This window comes from Pogona vitticeps, chromosome 5 (assembly GCF_051106095.1).
Source record: "Pogona vitticeps strain Pit_001003342236 chromosome 5, PviZW2.1, whole genome shotgun sequence".
NCBI lineage: Eukaryota > Metazoa > Chordata > Lepidosauria > Squamata > Agamidae > Pogona > Pogona vitticeps.
The window spans coordinates 100,647,676-100,669,768 of record NC_135787.1 but is presented as its reverse complement, the minus strand read 5'-3'; the positions used below and the strand labels follow the sequence as shown (position 1 = coordinate 100,669,768).

Genomic DNA, 22,093 nt, shown 5'->3' with positions numbered 1-22,093 from the left:
CCAAGAGTTGTGTTCCGCTCCCAGAGCCCACATATGGTCTCAAAGTCACATTTAGCGCATCTTTGGGTGAATGTTGGTAAATCCAGGTAACTGATCCTCCAGCATCCCTTTCATCACTTTCCTACACATGGAGGGCAACAAGTCTGAAGTAAAAATGCTCCACAGGAGATCCACAAGAAAAACAGGGTTCTAACTCACATGGAGAGCCTCTGTGGATAACAGAGCTCCTCTCCGCAGAGCTGTCCACCCTTCATGTGTGAAAGTGTAGACAATCTGCTCTCTTCTATGCATGATGAGTATGTACCTGAACAGACTGGCAGAAAGTTCACTGGGTGACCTGAGCCAGTTACTCTCCGACAGGCTGGCCTACTTGACAAGATTGTTGTAGGGAGGAGGACATGCCATGTACACTGCCTTGTGCACATTGGAGGAGAGGCGGGATTGAAATGAAATGATGGAATGAAACCTGTGCCTTGACTGTGACATTGGCCTGCCAGCAAATTCCTCTGCTACAGAGACTATGTCTTCACATCAGCTTCACCAGGAGAACCAAACAGCACTTCTCAGAGGTCCAGATTTTGTACAGGCCCCTCAACATAAAACAGACACAAAATCCCAAAGGCTGGGGAAGAATAGGATGGCAGGCAAATTTTTCTATAGATATGCTATTTTCCAGTCTCAAGACTTTTTTAAAATTAAAAAACAAAAACAAAAAACAACCGAAGAACATTTGCAGTACGATATAATAGATAAATGTATCCATTATATCATTGGTTCTTAACCTTTGTTACTCAGATGTTTTTGGACTGCAACTCCCAGAAGCCTTCACCACCAGCTGTGCTGGCTGGGGTTTCTGGGAGTTGCAGTTCAAAAACACCTGAGTAACAAAGGTTAAGAACTACTGCATTATATCGTACTGCCTATTTTTTGGAACACCATCCTTTTGCAAATTAACAGATGCAGCTGCATATCCAAACATGGGGTTATGTAAAAGACAGAGACTATCCTCTGTGCCTTTTGTTAGCTTACAAAATGGAGAGGATTTTCATCAATGGGACTTGAGAATGTCAGTTAACAGATACCCAGCTGTTTTATTTACTTGGTGGTTTCTGGATATTTCCCCATGTTAATACAGCATGCAACTTTTCCAGTGCTGGCTTGTTCAGTTTATTACTTGTGGCTACAATCCTCAGATGGGAGTTTCTATGAAACCAACTGAAGGCGCCAAAAGCCGTTTGTGGTTGAGAGAGCCCAAATTGCTTTTGTTTTACAGAAACCAAATACCTCCCATCTCTTTGCTCACAAAAACCAGGCTCTCTCCCGCTTCCAGTCACAGAAGCTTGCCAAAAGCCAACACCATATTTAATTATCCAACTGCTACGCGTAGTATAAAAATGTGGTGGTTGGTTTCAAAGCCTCTTTGATCAAAGCGCAACCAAGTTCCTCAGACTGTATTGTATTATATTTATATATTAATGGCTTTCCTTCAAGGTATTCTGAAGACCAAGAAAGTGGCAATGCTTTCTTTTCCTTCTTTTTTTAGCTAAGGAACAGCAAGAGGGGAGAGAGGGAAGGGGAGAACTAGATTTGTGTTGTTGATAGTGGTTGTAGTAGTAGTAGTTTTGGTTTTTAAATAGGGCCAATTAATTGTTTCTTGGCCTTTTGGCTAAGATCAAATGTAGGACCAATAGTTAATAGTTAAGACAGGTACATTCATTTTATGCTGACCTGCAGTATGCACCTAGGAATGTTTTTTTTAATTGTTAAATCATACTTTATCAGATTCTTTTTAGCTAATTTTACTAGTTGGACTCTGCTTTGTTGATAAAGGCTGGGTTAGAAATATTTCAATCAGTCTGTCAATCAATCAGTCAATCTATTAAGCTCTTCCTGACATTAAAAATGCCCCAGAAGGCTTTCATCAAAACCTCAGGATGCAATTCGTACGTTTGCTTTTGTTGGCAATCGTTGCACACATTCGTTCATTATGTGGGTGGCACTTCATGCAGGAAGCAAACATCTATTTTGGTATAATTCTGATCAGTCCTAACTGTTTATGCTGGGGCTTCACATAACAGTTTGGACTATAATAAAATAAACATTAGTGTTAAGTCAGTTATGTACTAACCAGTCTATCAATCATTTAAATTAGAAGGGGACATTTTAATCCTTCAAAGTAAAATTTTGTTGCAAATCCACACAGAACTAGACTTACCATGTAGGTATTCTGTGGCACTGACACCTGAAGAATTGTGTTACAAAAATGTCCCCAAATTTCAGCCACTTGCCAGTTAAAAAAAACGTAGGCGGAAAACTCCATTCTGATAGGTCTAAAAAAATTTTGCCATTGGATTTTTTTTCACCCTAGCCAATGTATAAAATATAAAAGACAAAGATGTCCCACACTGTTTTCCAGTATACCATAATGCAGAGAAGCAAACGTGACAAAAACTGGCTGGCTGTCACTTGATCCCATGTGAGGTCAGAGGAGAGAGCGACGTTCGAATTTTCAGTGGAGTTAGGAAATACAGAAAGCAAACAGGGAATCTCATCCCTAACCCAGACCCCACTGCTAACTCTCCATACCTTGGAATTCTCCCTGGGGTCAGAAAATACAGAATCCTACAACTCATTCAGTGAAAGTGAGTTTTTTTTGGGGGGGGGAAAGAACCCTGGTGAAAGTAACAATGTGCCAATGAGTCTCCATGAAGCCAATGAAGCTAAAATCAGCTTCAAATTCTAGAGTATGAGCGAACAAATTACAGCCCATGGGGTGCATATGACCCCAAAGGGCCCCACTCTGCATACTCAGGTGGTCACCTCTGGTTTCAAACAAACAAACAAACAAACAAATAAATAAATAAATAAATAAATAAATAGGCCTAAAACAAGCAAAGGAATGGATGGTTTTTTTTTGGGGGGGTTAACTATATCCCTCAAAGACTTCTTAGGGCATGATTTCTGATTTTAGTGACTCATATTGTTTTCAGGGTGTCAGTGACAATGGTATCAGACCAGGAAGGGCAAAAAGGGCCCTAGACCATGGAAAAAGTGCTCCCTCTACCGCATTAAAGGTTCCATCCTGTCTGTCACAGATGCCCACAGGACATAGAGAGCTCTGTTTTTCCCTTCTGTTTTTGGCATACAGGCACAGGCGCTCTCCCCTGCACTTCGATCACATGAAGTGAGTTCAGAGTTCACATATTCTCTGACTTTATTGAGTGCCATTCATGTAACTGGAAAGTATAATGGCACCTGCACCACATGAATACTGCATTATGACTTGTCCCTGAAAGACAGTAAGATTTCCATAGCACTGTGCAGCACTTCAGCCAAGGACTCTGTACCATTAGGGGTAGGGTCACTCCCCTTTACATCATCCAGCCCATAGTGGTCTTGGGAAGCAGGCCTCCAATGTCCCCACCTGTCCTGAGACAATGGCTGAAATCCTGCTGTGCAGTTATGCATATAGACAACTTCCATAAGTTAAGAAACCTCTGTAAGCATTATCCATTTCATCCTGAATCGCTGGACTGAATATGCAACCGATAAAGTCTAAAGAGATTTTTTAATTCTAAAAGTTATGCCATTTGCATAACTACACAACAGGATTTCAGCCACTGGATTTATTTATTATTTTATATTTCACTTTATTACAAACATTTAAAAGTCATATGCAAAATCACAGTGTCCAATAAAACCACATGTACAAAACTTACAAAATGGGACAGCAACAGGGGAATAAAACTGTCATTCTAAGCACAAAAGCAACAGTCAATAAAAGCATAGTAAAGTAATTTTTTGAAAGCCAGGGTGGTGTAGTGGACAGAGTGACAGATAAGGATTTGGGATATCTTGGTTCTAGTATCATAATCTGCTTGATTATGGAAACTCACTGGGCATAGTAAAACTGCTCATTAAATAATTCATATGCCCTGAGAGCCCTAACTAGGGTCACTGTAATTTGGATGGAACTTGACAACAAATCATCATCATCATTGCTATCTTAGAACTACAGAAATAGAAATGACACAAAATAGATTTAAAGGCTTTTGCTAAATAATGCATTTTTTGCCTCATCCAAAAATTGTAAACAGATGGACCTAGGGAGGGCCATCTAATGCAAGTAATAAATGCTATGTCCTAGTAAACTGTATTTGTGGTGTCAGACATATGAATCAACACGAACCTCTGAACTGAGATTCGTGCAATAATATACAGAAGAAATAAACAACTCCATGAATCACATTTAATATTTCCAGTCTGTACCTGACTCCAAGCAGCTGGCTTCCACAGCAATTCTGAGCACACTTTTATTTATATTCACCTGCTAATAATAATTTAAATAATTGCATTATGAATTCTGTACAATTGTTATTGTGCCATCAAGTAGGAACTTTGAACTGTTGTAACTGCCTCATTCCCGCAGCGTGTCATCATGGTATACTTCTGCCAAACAAAAAGTAGACAGCTCTGCTTTCTTCTACTAAGAATCTGCTTTGGACTATAAGTGACTTAGTGAAGGGACCCATCTTATTACAGCCAGCAGGAACAGAGGCCACACGAGCCTCTACAACTCCCATTATTTCTCATGATTTACTAGGTCCAATATTCTCCATCACCCTGCAGTAAAGAACTGTATACACAAAACGTATTATATATACAAAAATACTCTTCTGCCACCACATATTTTGTGGTTTTTACAGAATGCACAGCATCATGACACTTAAAGTGGGGCAAACACCCACATCAGCATTGCTCATTGCTGTGGTTCCTTATACAGTACTGTCACAATCAGCTGCTAATATAGATAATGGAGGAGCCCGTATTTTATTTCTCTCTCTGTAGCTAACCCAGAGGACAAAGGAAAACTTGGGAGAGAATGATTATTGAAGACTTTGACAACAGTCTATTTTGACTAGTCAAATTATAATCTTGAGAAATTGCTATAACTCCCTCCTAATGTCACCAGTAAACTTGGATATTGACCCAGTTTGTACGTACAATGCAGTGCTCAGAAGAAGGAACAAAAATTAAAACTTTGTCCTTATGTAAATTATGTTATATATTATGCATAAATAATACAATAAATGTTTCATAGTTGCTTGCTTGCCTGCTTGTTTTAAAATCACTTACTCTGGTTGTGCAAGCTAGCACAAAGGATAAAGATTATGGAGGAAAATTAAATTCTCTTCATTCCCAGAGCATTGGAGATCTTTTTCATTCTCATCTCCAATACTGAATATGTTGGAGTTTTATTTGCAACCTCGCATGCTGTCAATGGTTTGAGTGACTTGGAGGGACTTTTTCTGAGCTGGGGTGATTGTCCAGCATTAATCAATCATTCCTTCCAGCCTTTGAATTCAAAGAGAGTCTTCCTTCTATGCTAAGTGTTTTCCCCTCTTTTTAGTTTGTTAGAGAGAGTTGTTTGCTGTTGATCAGTTCCGTTGCTAAGTATGAAAGAAAGCAACATATACACATATGTGATTTCAAGTAACTGTAAGTAATTTTAAAAAATTCTTTCTCCAACAAATATCTCAGAATCTGTTATTGAGACTTTAAGTGCCTATTAATGAGAAAGGAGTGGATTCAGGGAAATGTGCAGCTATTTCACCTCTGTAAGTCTCTTTATTTCCACTATGTATTTATTTATTGAATAAATAAAAAGGAATTTTACCAGAAATTCAAAACTCTGCAACAGAATATTTCAGCAAGCTTTGGCCACATGCTTGCAAGCACATTATAAATCTATAGTACTCTTTAAAAAGGGCAAACCTCTAAGAAAGCTGAATCCTGTGTTCGTACATGCCCTCATAATTGTCTCAGAATTTACTTTTCCATTGTAAAGGTCTGAAGTGAACGCCTTTATATGCCAGTACAGAAGCATGAGTAACTTCCATATAAATGTACACAGAGTTGCATTTTGACAATACTACCCTATGCATGTTTACACAAAGGTAATCCCTCTTACTTCCGGTTATAAATTTAAATATTTTTAAATCAAAAGTAGTATCCTCCTCGTTCTCAAAACATATATTTTCAACTTCAAGAAGGAAAGAATTTTTCCTGACTGATGCTTTCTTACATTAATCCATCAAGCTTCCAGTCTGTTCATGTAAACTACAGATTTGTACACAAATCATCACAGCTCACCGTTCACCTCGACAACGATGTATGCCATTTTCCATTACATAAACTGTTCATGCAACAGTGGCCTTCTAAAAAACAGCACCACCCATTGCAACAGACCGCTTCATCCTCAAATCTTTTCTAGGCTAATTGTTCCGCACTGACAAATACTGGATCCACACTGGACACTTCTTTGATTATACTGGAGGAATTTAGTGCATCTTGAAGATTAATTAATTAAAGTGTACCCATCTGTCCACGTCACTCTAATCTCAAGAGTTCTTATATGGGTTTAAGAGCCCAAATTCAAAGGAGCCCCTAACAGGTAAACTAAAAGTGATGCAACACAAATGCTTTGATAAATCTGGAGACTCCATAGGGGATGGGTATCTGCTAGAACCTCCTGCAGGGTCTGTATACTGTTTCCTTTCTGGCCTTGGAGAGATGAACAACAGTCCCAAGGTTCTTCATTTCTTGTACTTGCTTCTTCAGATGTTTTCTAGTTTTCTCACTATTGGGAGAAAGAGTTTACCAACATTCTGGGACCTTGGGTTTATCTGAATATGCAGTCTTCTATGATGGTTTTATCTCCCAGGGCTCAAGAGAACTCACTCAGTCAAATAACCAAGCAATCTCTCAATTTAGTTGCTGATTTCTAATCCTTAAATGCTAGGAAAAGGAATTCGCTGACTGGTCTGCCATATCATGGAGTGGCATTTTAAACAGATCTTTGTTTGCCCTTGGTGGCACTTCAGGGTTCTTAAATGTCTTGATGTTCAAACTCCCACATTCACTGGGCAGAATCTGGGAGCTCACCAATTATTCCCTCCAACTCCACCTCAGCTTCCTTGTTCCTTTCTGTTGGATGACATCATTCTGACTTTGGACTTGATTAGTTTAAGGCAGCATTTCAGAGACACCATTATGTGAATTTTAATCTAGCCTGGTGAGGAGAAAACGTCTGGCTCGGCCTGCTACCTGCTCTGCAACGTTTCTTCACATAAAAGAGTGTTTATACAGAGGAAGCAGTCAAAATTGATATCCTACACTGGCTATCTGGAGTTGCAGTTGAGCTTCCAAAGTCTTTTCTTTTAAAGACCAGACATCATTAAAAAGACCATTCAAAGCTTATAGAACGATGCTAGAGAATATGCAGTCTAGAAACCGGAGCCCAAAAACACAAAAATCCCATTCACTAACATGGGAAAAATTACTTGGCAAAACATCCTCCCCTATCTTCTGTGCTCCTGAACTACTCTGTGGCAGTATTGTAAATAAAACAGAGGCTGCTTTGGATAAGTCTTTGGACCTCTCCCACCACTTTTATTTCTTATAGTGCACACCAACCCCTGAACTCAAACATTTTAATCTGCCATCAATTTGCTGAGATAGGGTTACCCAGTCCAGTTCTCCAAAGAGAAGACGGCAAGCACCACTCTGCACAAAGCCCCATTCACAGGCTTCAGTTACGCTGTGCCTTTAAAAAACAACAAAACAAAACAAGGGAAGGGAGGGGTAGAAAACACTTACAAGAGAATAAGCTCGCGCTTTTAGGTCATTTCAGGGAGGAAATGGAATGTTACTGATATTTAATTTCTTGCTGCACTTTATGCACCACTGTATCACTTGGCTTGCGTAAGAGCAGTTCCTTTTTACTTACGAACCTTGTGTTAAAAAGATAACCAAACTGTTGACTCTGCAAGTCAATTTTCTTACGTAAGAAAACCAAGTTCAATGGAACTGAAGATTTTAAAAAAAACACCCTAGAATTAAAGATCTGCACTGAGTTATACATTAAACGTTAGATATCTTTCCTTTAATGGCTCACCCAATATTTCAAAAAAGGAGTTCAGCCACTAACTCAATCGACAAGTTCAAAGGTAGCTGCGGTTATTTTTCTCTCTTATCTTTCCTCCCAGCAGCCACATTTTCACAGGTCCCATTTCCACAACATTGAACACTGGGCTCCTTTGCTTAGTTAAGGAAGCCATGGGAAAGGAGGATGAGCCAGACTTACGAGGTCAATGCATGTTCATTCAAAAAAGAATAACAATGAGTATTCCAACAGCAAGATCTGACCTTTTCCAAGACACCAACTGGCCTAAGGAGCTGGCAAGGCACTGCACTTTGTACACTTATATTTCAGCACAGAATCATATAGGATGTGGCACTAGATACAGCTTCCTGAAGATTTCAGCTTTCAGTAGCAGCCTCCCCTACTCAACACACCAAGTGTCTAGCCCTTAATGCAAAATAATATTTCTAGGATTTGGGTGGGCTTTTAATGCCATATGCAACTCCTTGTTCCTCGTCACCACGAACTGAAGAAAGACTATGCCTCAGCTATGGAAACTGCTCTCTGTGGAGGCTCATTTAGATTCTCCATGATATTCTGTTCCTGCAAAGCAACAAGTTTTATTCTGGTCAGGCTCTACCCTTCCTCCTTTACTGCTCAGGATGTTTCGTCAACAGTTTTATTCATGTTATGTATCATCAAGTTGGAAGTGATTTACTGTCACCCTAACAGGGTTTTCAAGGTAAGTAAGATATTTAAGGAGTGGATTTACCAGTTTTACCCCACCCTCATGAATTTTGATGGCTGAGCAGGGACTTGAACCCAGTTTGACTGAGTCCTAGTCTAACAGACTACCCATTACACCACACACCAGTGTTCTTATTTCTATCATTTTGACAGCTTCAGTCCATCTGACATGCTCCTCCCATTTATATTGTGAAATATTTTTTACTGTTTTTAACGATCTTGAGAAACCTGTATAAAAACGGGGTATGAATTGAAATAATATGTCTTCAGTGTGGAAGGGATTGCCACTCTCGAATCGGCCTCCTCAGCCACACTAGACGCTGTTCCAAGCATACAGAGCATGTTACCATAGTATTTCGAGACTGAAGGATGCCTAACATAACAAATAGAATAAACTAGAAAAAAAAAGAGTTAACTTCTTGATAGCTCAGTGAGTTAGAGGCTGGGAGGTCAATTCCTCGCTGTGCCTGCTGGACTCATTGATCCATAGGGTCCCTTCCAGCTCTGAAGTCCTAAGATTATGATGACATCTCAATATATCAGACACCCACATTTACACTTCCATACGCGCTGCTTGAAGAATTCAACTTTTCTTTGTATAAAGTCTAAATTGTCTATACAACAATCGTTAACATCAGTGTCAGCTTCCTTAATACTTCCTTTAATACTGTGCGCTCACTGGGTCATGGGGAAACTGGCCTCCTCTCAGGACTGGATGTTCTACTATGGCAACATCTCCTTCTGCCAGTGGGTCAAACTAGACATTAAGGGGCATAATATTCTCTGCAATTAACACATTTCCACCTCAAAATAGGATCTCAAAAATAATAATAATCTTTTAGAAATGCATGTCTTATCAATCAGACTTGCAAATTAAGCCTGTGTTTACTTTTCCATGGCCAATCAGAAAAAAACATGCTAAATATAAGATATGTAGGTGAAAAAAGATCATGTGAAGTGGAGGCAAACAGATACCTGCACTTGAGGGAGCACCATTTTTGAATATATGCTAAGCATATTTAGTTTTCTGCTCACAGATTTGCATTTTTAACATAATTATTGTTCCAGCTTTCCCATTTCTCCTCCCAGAGTTTTGATAATCATAGAGAAGGTATATTAGAAATCACACCCAAGGTAGGAATCACACCAAATAGGAAAATTCTAAATTATTAATGCAACTCCTCCATAAGAACTCCCCAACTTTTTCAGTGCTGACTCTGAGTACATTTTCAGGCTACATGATGGAGTAAAATTCAGGAGATTTAGATACAAGATTTTCCTTATGTTAACTTATGTACTTCCTTTGATTTGGAAAAGAAAGAGCAACATGTGCAGGTGAAATAGCTTTTGATCAACCTAATTTTGCTTATCTTTTTTTTCTTTTTTGTCTTATACACAATATATGGGTATTTAAATATGTGAAAGGATCACATTCCAAAGGTTTCCAAGGACCCTACCTGCAAGCAGGTAAACAGAGCTGAAATTCTTCTCCAGTTTTCCCAGCAGGACATTTAGAAAAGAATCAGGGGAGACAGAGGTAACGTTTTTTGAGCTCTGATCGTAAACCACCACATCTTGTTTGCTGTCAATTTCAACCTGGAACAAATAATTGGGGAGAGAATATAAGACACAGTGACACATTTTTTCAGGGTAAGGTTGCAACACTCTGTGCCCTTGGAGGGTTTTCCAAGAGCTGTGGGATTTTTCCAGCGTCCCCCTCTGATAGTGAACCTATTGGTAATGGATGGGGACACCGGACCGCAGACATATTCACAAGGAGAAACGTGCAATACTCGTGCTGGCTCAGAGGACTTGCTGGGGAAAAGCTATACGTTTGTAGCATCCCCTGCCCTCTAAGCACCCAGACCTGTCTTGAAATCAGCTGTTGATCAAACCAGTCATACCAACTGGAGCTGGTGAAAATTAGATCCCAGCAACTGGTTTCAAATGGATTGGGGGAGAGGGAGGGGTCAGAATGCTTCTCCTCTCTTCTCTTCTCTTCTCTTCTCTTCTCTTCTCTTCTCTCCTCTCCTCTCCTGCCCTGCAGGCTCATCCTGGCAGCATTCTGGATTAATCAAAACCATCACTGTTTGCTCTCTCTGAAAGAATAGGCAAGATAGCTCTGTGTAGTTCCTTGTTTATTTCCAACATTCTTATGTATCATCATCTTTTTCATACCGCGTCACTTCCAAACAAGGCTTTTATTTTGCAGCAACCTCTTCCTCGAACATGAAATGTTATTGGGGGGGGGGTGTTAGGTAGCAGATAGCAACTTCCACATGTGATCAACTTCCTTCCCCCTTATTTTCTTACTACCCCCCATGTATTAAGGAAGGAAATAAAGAATAGCAACACCTTTTTACTGGTAATGCTAGAAGCCTTCTGTCTGGACCAGAGATAGTCTAAAACCTTTTTTGGACTAGAACTCCTATTCTGGCCACTGACCAAAAATGCAAGTCTAAAAATGCAAGTTTTCCTCTGTTATTTTGTTGTATCAACATGGCAAAATTACTGTTGTGGATTATTGGTTTTATCCTCTCTTTCCGCCTTTGGTATTTGTACACTTGCATTTGAAGATACAATAACACTGCAAAAAAGAAAAAGTACATCATTTTCTTCAGATTTCTGAATCACAGAGCATTGTGATGCTTTTTGCCTAGCATTTATATGGCTCTTTGGGGGGGATGGGACAGAAGCTAACCTTTAAACTATAGAAGCTACTGAAGGCCTTCAAAAGCCCTCATTTACAGGGCAATCCCACACACATTTATTTAGAAGTAAATCTCACTGTTTTAAATAACGTTCACCCCAAGGTAAGTCTGTAGTCTGCAACTTTAAACCACTGTCCACAAAACTGACTGAGGTTTGCAACCCTCTTAGATCTTAGTCCTGGTTTTTAATTTTGCACAGATATACATTTATTTAAACAGCAGATGCATAGCAAAATCTACGTAAGAAATGAGGAAAGCAAACTGAATCAATAAAATGGTGTGATTTAGGAATTTACTGGAATAGCAGAAAGAGTGCAAGAGTCGGTCAGACAGATTCAACTCACAGCAGCCAATGGTCCAAAGGTAAAAGTAAAATGTATATGTTGTTGTTCAGAAGAGTTTTTAAAAACACTGTCAAATATTCTAATTTTAGAGTTCCAAACATACAGAATGTATCTTTAAAGATAAGTAAAAGTAAAAGTTCCCCCTGACAAATTCTCCAGTCATGTCTGACTCTAGGGGCAGTACTCATCCCCATTTCCAAGCCGTAGAGCCAGCGTTTGTCCATAGACAGTTTCCGTGGTCATGTGGCCAATGTGACTAGACACGGAACGCCATTACCTACTTTACTGCTTTCAAACTGCTAGGTTGGCAGGAACTGGGACAAGCGACGAGAGCTCACTCCGTCACGTGGATTCGAACTGCTGATATTTCGACCTTGCAGCCCAAAGGCTTTGGGGTTTAACCCACAGTGCCACCACGTCCCACTTCTTTAAAGATAGTAGCTATCTATTTATAGTATCTGCACGTTATAAATGAAAAAGGCATAATTATAAAGTGTTGTTCATTTTTGCAAAATTAAAAGTCAAAAATACCATATTTGCAATTAAAGGGTGTTGTTTTTTTTTAAATGACAGCCACAATTGTAATGCCTGTCTTCTGTCATTTGTTGGTAAGTATGTTTGATGATACAACTAGTGAAGTAACGCATCTAGAACTAGTACACACGAAATACTCCTGATTTCTTAACCACAGCTGAGAAAACTGCAACTGGGCTGCAAGAACATGTACTCTATCTGGTACCAACTTCTTCCATCAGTGTTAGCTACAGTTAAAAGGTCATCCAGAAAGTTTCAAGACTGAGTGAGGACTAGAATCCAGAACTCCCAAGTCACAGTGGAAAGGAAGAACTACCCACCTCTTAAAATGGATGGAACACCAGGAAAGCTAGTCCCTAGTCATGCAAAGAACTGAGTTACTTGGAAGGCATTTACTAGGCTATCGAGCTGAGTTTGCAGAACCAAGGCAAACCAAAGAAAATGAGGGTTTGTGCCAACACAATTGTCTGCAAGTGCAGGGAAGAGCAGATAACTTCACACCCACGTCAGTTTATGCCCTTAATCATGTACCATGGAAGACAGGATGGTAACTGCCTGAAAAGCTCTTGATGTTGCCTGTTACAAGGGTGGTGGAGGAATTATCTGATATATTTATTAATTGCACTGTGGTGCTTCTGACACAAACTAAGAAAGAATCATCCTAACTGCTACCTCATACTGGCTCTATATCACTTGCAGTATAACTTTATTTCTGAAAACAAGAAACAATTCATGCCAAAGTATTGTAGTTTTTCCAGCTAACAAAACATCAAACTACCTCCTTATCCTCAACTACTCTCATGTTTCGATGATATCATCCCAGAATATTCATTATTAAAAGCAAACAACTGTGAGCAATAACCTTTATGAAAGTCAGTTGCAAACACACCCCTAACAAGGGTTAAGAGTGGGATCAAGAGATCTCCTTCAGAAAGCTAAAGGTACACCTGGTTCAGTGACTAATCATAATGAATGAGCCTGGAGTGTTTTATGTGTACTTTGGCTGCTGATCTTTTATGACCTCGAAATCTCTGCTCTGTGTAGCATGGCACTGTCTGAAAAAAAAGAGAGCTCCTGCCAGCAACTCCCAACACTTTACCTTGTGCTTTGCAGAATGCTGAATGAGCTCAGTGATCAACACTTTATCCTGCTGCAGCCTCCGCTTCATGAGCTTGGAGCAGTTGATGTTGATGGCCTCCAAGATGTGCGACGTATTGTATTCCACAAAGGGGCGACTGTCAATCAGCAGCAATTTTTCTGTGCCACTTTCAAGCAAAGCCACCAGCCGTTCGCTGACAATGAGCCGAGTACCATTCATCTCCTCAGCCATGACAACAACAGAGGCCCTTCTTGAGCCACTGCCTTCCTCTCCAATTTGCAGCAATGATGAAGAAGATGATGTAATGGCTCTGCACTTAAAGGCTTAACCATTCCGTTGTACTCAAAGTGTATGAGGTCATACTGGTGGTGACTGGCAAGCAAAAAGTTAGACCCATTTTTCTCTTGAGAGGGTCCTCCAGAGATGAATGCCTTCTCTGCTTCACAGTCAATGTGTGCTGGTTGTACAGGACTTTTTCTACAAAGCAGCCCCTCACACCCAATTCATCCTGGGCTATAGAGTAGCCATTTCACAACTCAAACAAAAGATGCTTTTCGGCTGGTCCTGCCATTACATCATTCTTCACCTTTGTTCCCCCATCACCAGCTTTAGAGCGGACTAGGAGCCTGTTGGGATATTGGAAGAGGCTGCAAGAGGCAGAAAGAAAGAAAATGAAAAACAAACAAGACAGACTATGAGAGTTTGCAAACTATAATCCCATCCTGCCTTTAATTCTCCATATTGTCACAATACAGATTTCACATGCTATGCATTGTGCCCCCTTATGAATAAATACATCATTAATTCCCTCACTCCATCCATTTCCCTGCTATAAGAGGCAAATTAGATATTCGATGGGGACCTAGAACCAAGAACCTTCAAACAATAACAACAGAAATTACTGGTAGTTGTCAAGGAGAAGGTGCAATTTGGAAGTGGGGAGAAAAATGACAAACTTCAATAAAAACCGTAAACAATGAGATATGTATTCTACTGACTTTTGGGATACTAAGCCTTCCTGATCAGCAAATCCTTATATGTTATCATGACGTATCTCTTGCCAGAGTTAGGCCAGTTTACAGGCCAGACGCTTTTTAGCATCCCTAAAATACAGCAGCTGGAAGTTAGGAAATGGATCACAGCAACTGTGGATTCAGATCCCTGCTCAGTCACGTTACTGCTCACTGAGTGACTTCGAGAATCATTACCGCTGGGTCCAACCTACATCGCAGCCTAGTTATTATACTACCTCAGATCCTTGGAAGACCTCCCCACCTGGTATTTCCCAGAACTCTATCACACTCTGGTATAACCAAGGAACTGAAATCAGAATAAACCCTGCAGATGAACAAGTGAGGCCAAACAGAGATGGGCAGGCTATATTCCTAGGGGTCCCTAGGCCAAGGAGAAGATTGAGGTCCAGCCCCCAAGGCATCCCCCCCCCAAATTCCTTTGCTTTGTCATACATTGGATAAAGCTTGCCATTCATTCCTATTAAGGGGTAGTAGTGTGCTGTATTTGGACATCTTAGCAATCAAGGCAAATATACCTCTCTTTAATAACGGATGGCCCAACCTCTACTGACAGGATTTTGAGGGAAAGGGCAATGTGCCCCTATGCATAAAAGGGGCCAAGATTTCCTGCTCACTCCAGAGTTTTTTGCAGTAGACCAGCCTCTCCTCTGCAATATCATAAAGATGGACATTTTACCAGTAAGAGAAGCATCAGGAATACTGCAAAGAGCTTTCAAAATAATCCTCTTTAAATAAACAAAACATGGAGACTAATCCAAAGATCATGGAGGGAGATTTCATTCACATTTCATACACTGCTGTCTAGGACAGATTAAACTACCACATTCAAAGATTCATTAAGCTCTAATTACCACCCTGAAACCCTAATAGAAGCAGCTCTGTTGGCTTCAATGAGCAGAAGATTTGACCCATTTATGAGACAACCAGACTGCCTGCTTTGATGTAGATAAAGAACTGTAGTTTTCACCTGGCCAGTAGAAGCAGAAAAGGGCAGGGAGGTTGGGAGTAATTTAGCAAACTTTCAAAAAAGATGTTAGTTTTTTAAAATGATTTGGAAACATCTAAACAAGCATATAAAAACAAGACACTCTTCTGATTGTCATTTGCTCATAATACTGTAAAAGTTTTCTAGCTGACATTTGTTTACAACAGCGTGGGAGGCTGATTTTTTTTTTAATTTCTAAAAAGAGAGGTACCATCGTTTTAATTTGTATGGGTGACACACAAACATACCCATTATGTAAACCCTGCTACTTACTTTAAAATGTTGTCTTGTTAAGAATTCTGAATGGCATTAAACACAACACAGTGTGCACACATGAATTACATAATATTTACTTATTATCTGATTGCTATTTTAGATGCACTTAAATATTAGTGATTTATTTGACCTTGGATGACATTGGCTCGCCACTGTCAATTAGGCCACATTGCTGGGCTCCCAGTTTGCCCCTATTCAGTTTCACACAGCCATGCACAGAAGCATCCCCATTTTCTTCTGTGAATGGTCAGGGGTTGTCCATATTCTAGTTTTCTGCATTGCACAATGACTTGTCTTCGTCAAACAGACAAATGCAGAATCAGTTCTCTGGACTGGGAGTCTGAATACCACAATCAGGAAGCATTCGACAATATGATCCCCCAAGTTTAATCTCAAACAGGAATTGTATGGCTACGTGACATGCTATTCATGCACACCAGCCAAAGTCTGAAAGCCTTTACATTAGAATTACATTTCTGAACATTAGTCTTGGACTATCACCTCGCAGTTCCAAAAATACCAGAACCATTCTATAATTACCTTTATTTGTGCTTAAATCTGTATCTGTATAGAAACCATGTTATTTCATTTTAATATCAAAGCCTTTTTCAATATTTATTAGAGCTGCTAGCCTCCATTGCTCTGTCTGAGGTCATGAGAAACAGGATGGCACACTGCTGCTAATTCACAGCATCACTCACACATTGTTTCTTTTCTTTTCTTCAGCTTCAATCTTTCTGCACACTGAGGCAATTAATTATGTTTAGGTGCAATCACTTCCCTCTATTTGTTCAGTTTCCAATACTGTTAGCAAATAAAAGTTTTCCTAACTTCTGCCAACAGCAGATGCCATAAGCAAACTTTTATTTATTTAAAACTGAATCCTGTTTTCAAGGCGGTGGCAGCCACACTATTTTTAAAAATTCAGAGTTCACTAGTCTAAACTCAATCTCTACATAAAAAGGAAATCCAGACTTCCATCATTCCGGATACTTCTGTACTACTAGTGCCAGTAGCCAGCTCATGTTTAATCAAGCAACATGTTTGTGCATTGAACGTAATGTATTGAACAAACAAACACACACAGATCTCCCTTCACCTACACTCAAGGGCTTTGTGAAGCAATTCCAGGAGTGGTCAACAGTGCCCTAACCACCAACAAAACAAACAGTAACCACAACAGCATAAAATAAAATAAAATTGCAAAATAGCCCCCAGATGTACACTTCTGACACACTAAAATCTTTTGGCTATGAATCCTCTGAGGCAAGTATTACCTGGGAGATTGATTATGGAAGCAAAATCAGGGAATCTCAGGAGTATCTTGTTGATAAATCCTGCCCTTTTCTTTGAAGACCTATCAAAGACTTAGTAGAATTGTTAACATTCACACTTTGGAAGGAGAGGAACTCAAAAGTCCAGTGAAACCATGTGCTGGCCCATGTACACAACTACTTCAGTGCTTGGAATGAATCCCAGTTCACTTCCAGGTGGACTTCCTCAGTTGTTGATGATTTTAAGCCCTATTCAGAACAGGCCCATGCAAGCTGTGAACAAGATAGTCTGTCAACAGACTTTCCTCCTGAATTAAACAGATTTTGGGGGCAGATTTTTTGTGGAGCACAGTTGAAGGGGAAGGGTTAATCCCTCATCATGGCTACTTCAAAACAGCATTTTAAGATAACATTTCATGTAAGATATTATTAAAATATGCCAGAAAGAGGAAATGATTAATCTTTTGCAAGCCCCTCCTCAAAGTGTTCTGTTCCTCCAAGAATGCAGGTGAAAAATGGAAAAGAATCACCAAACTCTCCCAATTTCTTCTAGAAATTAAAAAAAATCAGTCAGCTCCATGAATTCAGCAATAATGATAATCAGTAATGACATCACAGATGATTTTCCTGTTGCAAGAAATGACTCTTAATTGTGTGAAAGGTGGGGAAGTAAATCCTCCTGCAGCTTGTCTTGGCATGCAAGATGGAAGAACCACAAAGTCATTATTCTCACTGCATGAGAGGGTAAGAATACTGTGTGGCATTCTCAACAAGCACAAATAATTTTAAAAAGTCAATGTTATAAATTGCACTTACAACTGAGAATAGGAACAAGATGTATAGTAGTATGCAAGTACACACTACATATATAGAACAAGTATTTGATAAAGAGTAAGTTGTATAACCTTAAGAAAATGGCATGAAAGAGAACCCCAGGAGGCCTTTCACTTTAACTCTCCTGTGCTTAAAATTTATGAGTACTGTCTGTACTTTGAAAAGGGAGCCATGCCTCATACTTACATACTTCCTCTCTTATCCTCTGTTGCTTCCTTCCCTTTCAGATTATGCTGAAGGATCCTGCCTAGGCTAGATTCAAATGCAGGAAATGACCATAAATTCACCTAAAAATGGGATTTCCCTGTCCAGATATTCACTGCTGAAGTGGGGATTGAGAGAGGGAAAGGCTCCTTGTCCTATTGACAAGGAGAAAAACTCCAACACTCCCTCAGAACTAGGAGGACATCTAGAATATTGGGTGTTCCATTTCTGAAACATTCATGAAGCGGATTTCTCCCTCTCACCATTACTTAATTACTATTATCCTTATTTAATTACTATTTTCCTGCATCATCAAAATTGTACTCAGTAACATCAGCAGCAACTTCACAGCGCTCCTCCATCCTCTAGAAAAATGCCCCACCCCAGCCATATTCTATAAGAAGAAAAAGAATCAGGAATCCCTCTCTCTCTCATTGTCTTTTTAGGGTAGAAGGGGAAGGGTTAAGATATCCATTTCCTGGCAGGGACAAGAGGGCACAATATTCCAAAGAGTAGCTGGGATCTCTGCCTCCCCACCCTCGCAACATACCTTCTAGATTTGGGAGTGGAAAACTGTTTTCATATCTGTGCCACATAGGAAACTTAGGAATTGCTGTGTGGAATCTCCCACCCACAATTATTCAACCCTTTTGTATTTTAACACTAAAACTGAAGCAAATGAAACAACTGTGTACTTAATTAGAAACTAACTGATGCCTATAGACATTCACTGATATTACATCAGATTCAATAGAAGACAATATATGCTTCACTTCAGTTTTTGTTCCCTTTGCTGCATGTTGCAGAATTGTTGTCAAATCATGAAATTATTTCCTATCAACTAGAAAACCCAGGATACCTCACAAATGATTATACTTTACATACTGTTAACAGTGGTGTTTGTGTTTTATGTTTTGTTGTGTGTTTGGCTAACTGTGATTAAACAGGTAAGTTCTTTGAGAAACCTGAGGAAGTGACTAAGCCAACCTGAAAGCAGGAAGGTACATCCAGTACACATTTTTTTTTTAAAAAAAAAATCAGACCTTGAGAAAATTTAAGAGAGGAATTAGTATTTCTTTTGAACAATGTTTGTTTAAACTGCTTGTTTCTACCTGTCTGTTTGCAAATGCAATATGCAGTACCACAGCAGAGTATAAATTATCTATTACACTTTTATGATTTTGTTTTCCGTTCGGCTTTGCAGTTTTACAGAAACACTAAGCTTGCTTTCAGCAACTTACAGTGAAGGAGCTGTTCTGTACTATACAGTACTTCAATCAGGATTTCTTTGTGAGTGGCCCCAGCCTCTGTATCCATGATGAGGCAGCAGGTACTGGTGATCAGTTAAGCTTTATTGGACTCAGCATACAGGAAAAGAAAAGAAAAGAAAGTGTCTCTGTAGTGCTTTGCAGGATGGGGCCTGTAGCCCCAAGCAGCATGGATGGAATGGGTAGCTTTCTATCCTTCCTGTCCTTCCAGGGCTGAGAGAATATTCCATCCCAGCCCCCAGCTCCAAGGGAGCTACTTCACTTCTGTGGCAGCTCGTCTTGGCTGAAAGGTCCAGGCTGTTCAACAGTCTTTGCTAGCCGAGTCCCCCAACACGGCATCCAGCAAGCAGAGGAGGCTGTGCAGCACCGGCTGACCCTGGGAGCTGCTATCTTTCAGCTTTCAACTTGCCTTCAGATAAGCCAGCCGTCCTCTGGAGATGCAGGCCTCTTAGAAGCTCCTTTCAGCGTCTCCTGGCAGACTGTTTTTTCTCCAAAGGGGATGGACACTCCCAGACTTCGAAATGTCCAGTTCCTCTTCTCCTTGCTCACTCGCCTCTATATCTTCCTCACCTACAGCTACAGCTGTTTCTCTGGGGGTGGGTTTAGGACCTCCACCCTCGCCTGCCTCAGGTGTTTCCTTCAAGGCCAACAACCCTTCTGCTGTTGCTGAGGGGGCCTGCCCACGCTGGCACTTAGCTCCTTCCCCTCAGCCAGCTGTAGCTGGCTCACATTCTTTTAATACACTAGTAATCCTACTAGCCCACTACACAAAAATAATAATTACCATTGTAATTGCTAGCATAATTGACAATGAACAAGTTCTAAATGCAAGTATATCTGAAATTATATATTTAGCATATTTCAATATCCTATTTTCATTTTTTTAAAATAATGGGAAACATATTTCAAATTTCTAAAAGGTAATTTTAAAATTGGATTCCTGAGGCTCAGAGGAAAGAACAGGAACAGAACCACCACCACCCTTTTAGTTCCTTCCAACCAATACAATGGATGACTGGATCATAAACTACAGGAGGTCTTAGGAGACATAGTTGAGAATGCAAGACAACTGGAAATATAGAAGAAACAGAAGTGGGGATAAGCCATGTTGGCACACAAAAAATTCCAAAATTAATACTGAGGTGATACTTTTTAAATTAATAACATGATTGTGAGTCATTAAGCCAATTAAGAGTTGGCACAATCCCTGCCTGGGTTTTATACCTAGGATACAACGTTGTTTGTCACTTCCTTCTTCTGGGGACACTTTGGGACTGTATAGTTTGCTCAGGAGGCACTATCAGGAAATCAAACTTCCAACTCAAGATACTCCAACTCACTGAGTATAGGCCAACCAAAAAGGCACCAAAGGTGTGTGTGTGTGGGGAACCCCACAAGTATCTGTGCAAGGTTTCAAGAAAACCCTCTCTTCATCCAGCAGACGTAGAAAGAAAGCAGAATGGGAGAATGGAAAGGGTAAGGGTGAGAAGGCTGGATTTTCCTCTTTCCTTTCATCCATCTTGCCTATTTTGTAAACCTGCCTAATTAAGAGAGTGCTCTTTCTTGCTCAAATATTTGTGCTTTTTACACACTTCCTTTTTGGTTAGCCTAACAAAGGTAACATTCATCATAATACATATTTTAGATGTGCAGAAGGCATATGTTCCTCTCAAAAGTTTCACTATTCCCATCACCCATAGCCCCTCAAAAAACCCTGTAAATTCAGGCTTCTTTTGAACACATAAAAATGTCATTATTTAATTCTATCCTGAGTTTTCAAGGTTACCCAAAAATACAGATGATGATGATGCTGAGCAGTAACTATTTAGCAGCTTCAAAAAATAAGGGGGGGGGGGCTGTTTCCTCTCCTGGCCATCCCACCATGAAAAGGCAGGAACAGTAGAGGAAAATGAAGCATAATTTAGCAAAGAAACAAACAAAAAAAGACATAATCCATCCAAAGTTAATCAAGTATATTTCAGCAGTACAGCTGAACTAAACTCTCTCAGTGAAATGCAAGTTTTAAAACATGTTTAACTTTGGTTGGACTGTATGACTGCTGTTCTCATAAATGTTCAAAACTTTACAGGGGGAAAAAGTTAATGTCATTTCCAGTTTATACTGCTTTGTTCTTTCAAAGCTATGATGTCATCCTCATGCTTAAACATGCCTCACTTCATGTTCCTTCTCAATTTTCTCAAGGAAGAGGGGCTCTTCTCATTCCCTTGGGATCTTAGCACACTATACTCTGGTGTGCTTTAAGGAAATTACACTGGCTTCCTGTCGTGCAATTCAGCATCAGGTGTAGAACAGGGGCTTCTGTTGTTGTTGTTGCTTTAGATGATTCTAGATCCAAAGTCCATGTCTTTATCAAGGCTGAAGAGACAGGAGCTGTAGGGAGAAATTGAGGCAACTCTTCATGTGTGTAGTATGTGGAAAGCAAAAGGCTTGAGTTATAGTTGTGTTTTGACAAATTAACTCCCCCTATGCCCATGTACTTGTATCTTGGCTCCAATTTCAATATTACTTTAGACATGGGTTCATGTTCACAGCAACATTGCATGTGGGGGAAAGTAATAAGTGCCTTATTAAGGCACCATGCAGACCCAGATTCCTATAATCTTCAAATAGGAGAAGCAAGGAAAATGTGGCCGTTTGACCAACAAAGAACAAACGGAACCAAAGTTATATTCCATTAAACTAATGATTAACCTGTAAAAGTATCAGTTAAGAGATATTTGCTTGATTGACTATGACCTATTAGCGTATGGCGGCACCTTTCTTATCTCTCTGCATTTGTTTTCCTCTGTGTCTGCCCAGTGGATGCCTGGTCTCCATCTAGCAAGAGGCCATGAAATT

General features: G+C 39.9%; 1 protein-coding gene across 6 annotated transcripts in view; it reads right to left on the bottom strand.

Annotated features, from left to right (window-relative positions):
• DUSP16 (dual specificity phosphatase 16) overlaps positions 1–22,093 on the bottom strand; it is a 51,785-nt gene that overhangs the window by 13,494 nt on the left and 16,198 nt on the right. For 5 of the 6 annotated variants that reach the window (XM_078394147.1, XM_078394148.1, XM_020785770.3 and 2 more), the window contains 2 exons: positions 13,360–14,006; positions 10,129–10,267 (listed from right to left, as the gene is read on the bottom strand). In XM_078394147.1, the coding sequence (XP_078250273.1) occupies positions 10,129–10,267; positions 13,360–13,590 (370 nt within the window). In that variant the 5' untranslated portion in view covers positions 13,591–14,006. Of the gene's footprint in view, positions 1–10,128; positions 10,268–13,359; positions 14,007–19,207; positions 19,226–22,093 lie in introns of those variants that run through there. The other variant, XM_073000912.2, reaches the window with a different exon arrangement.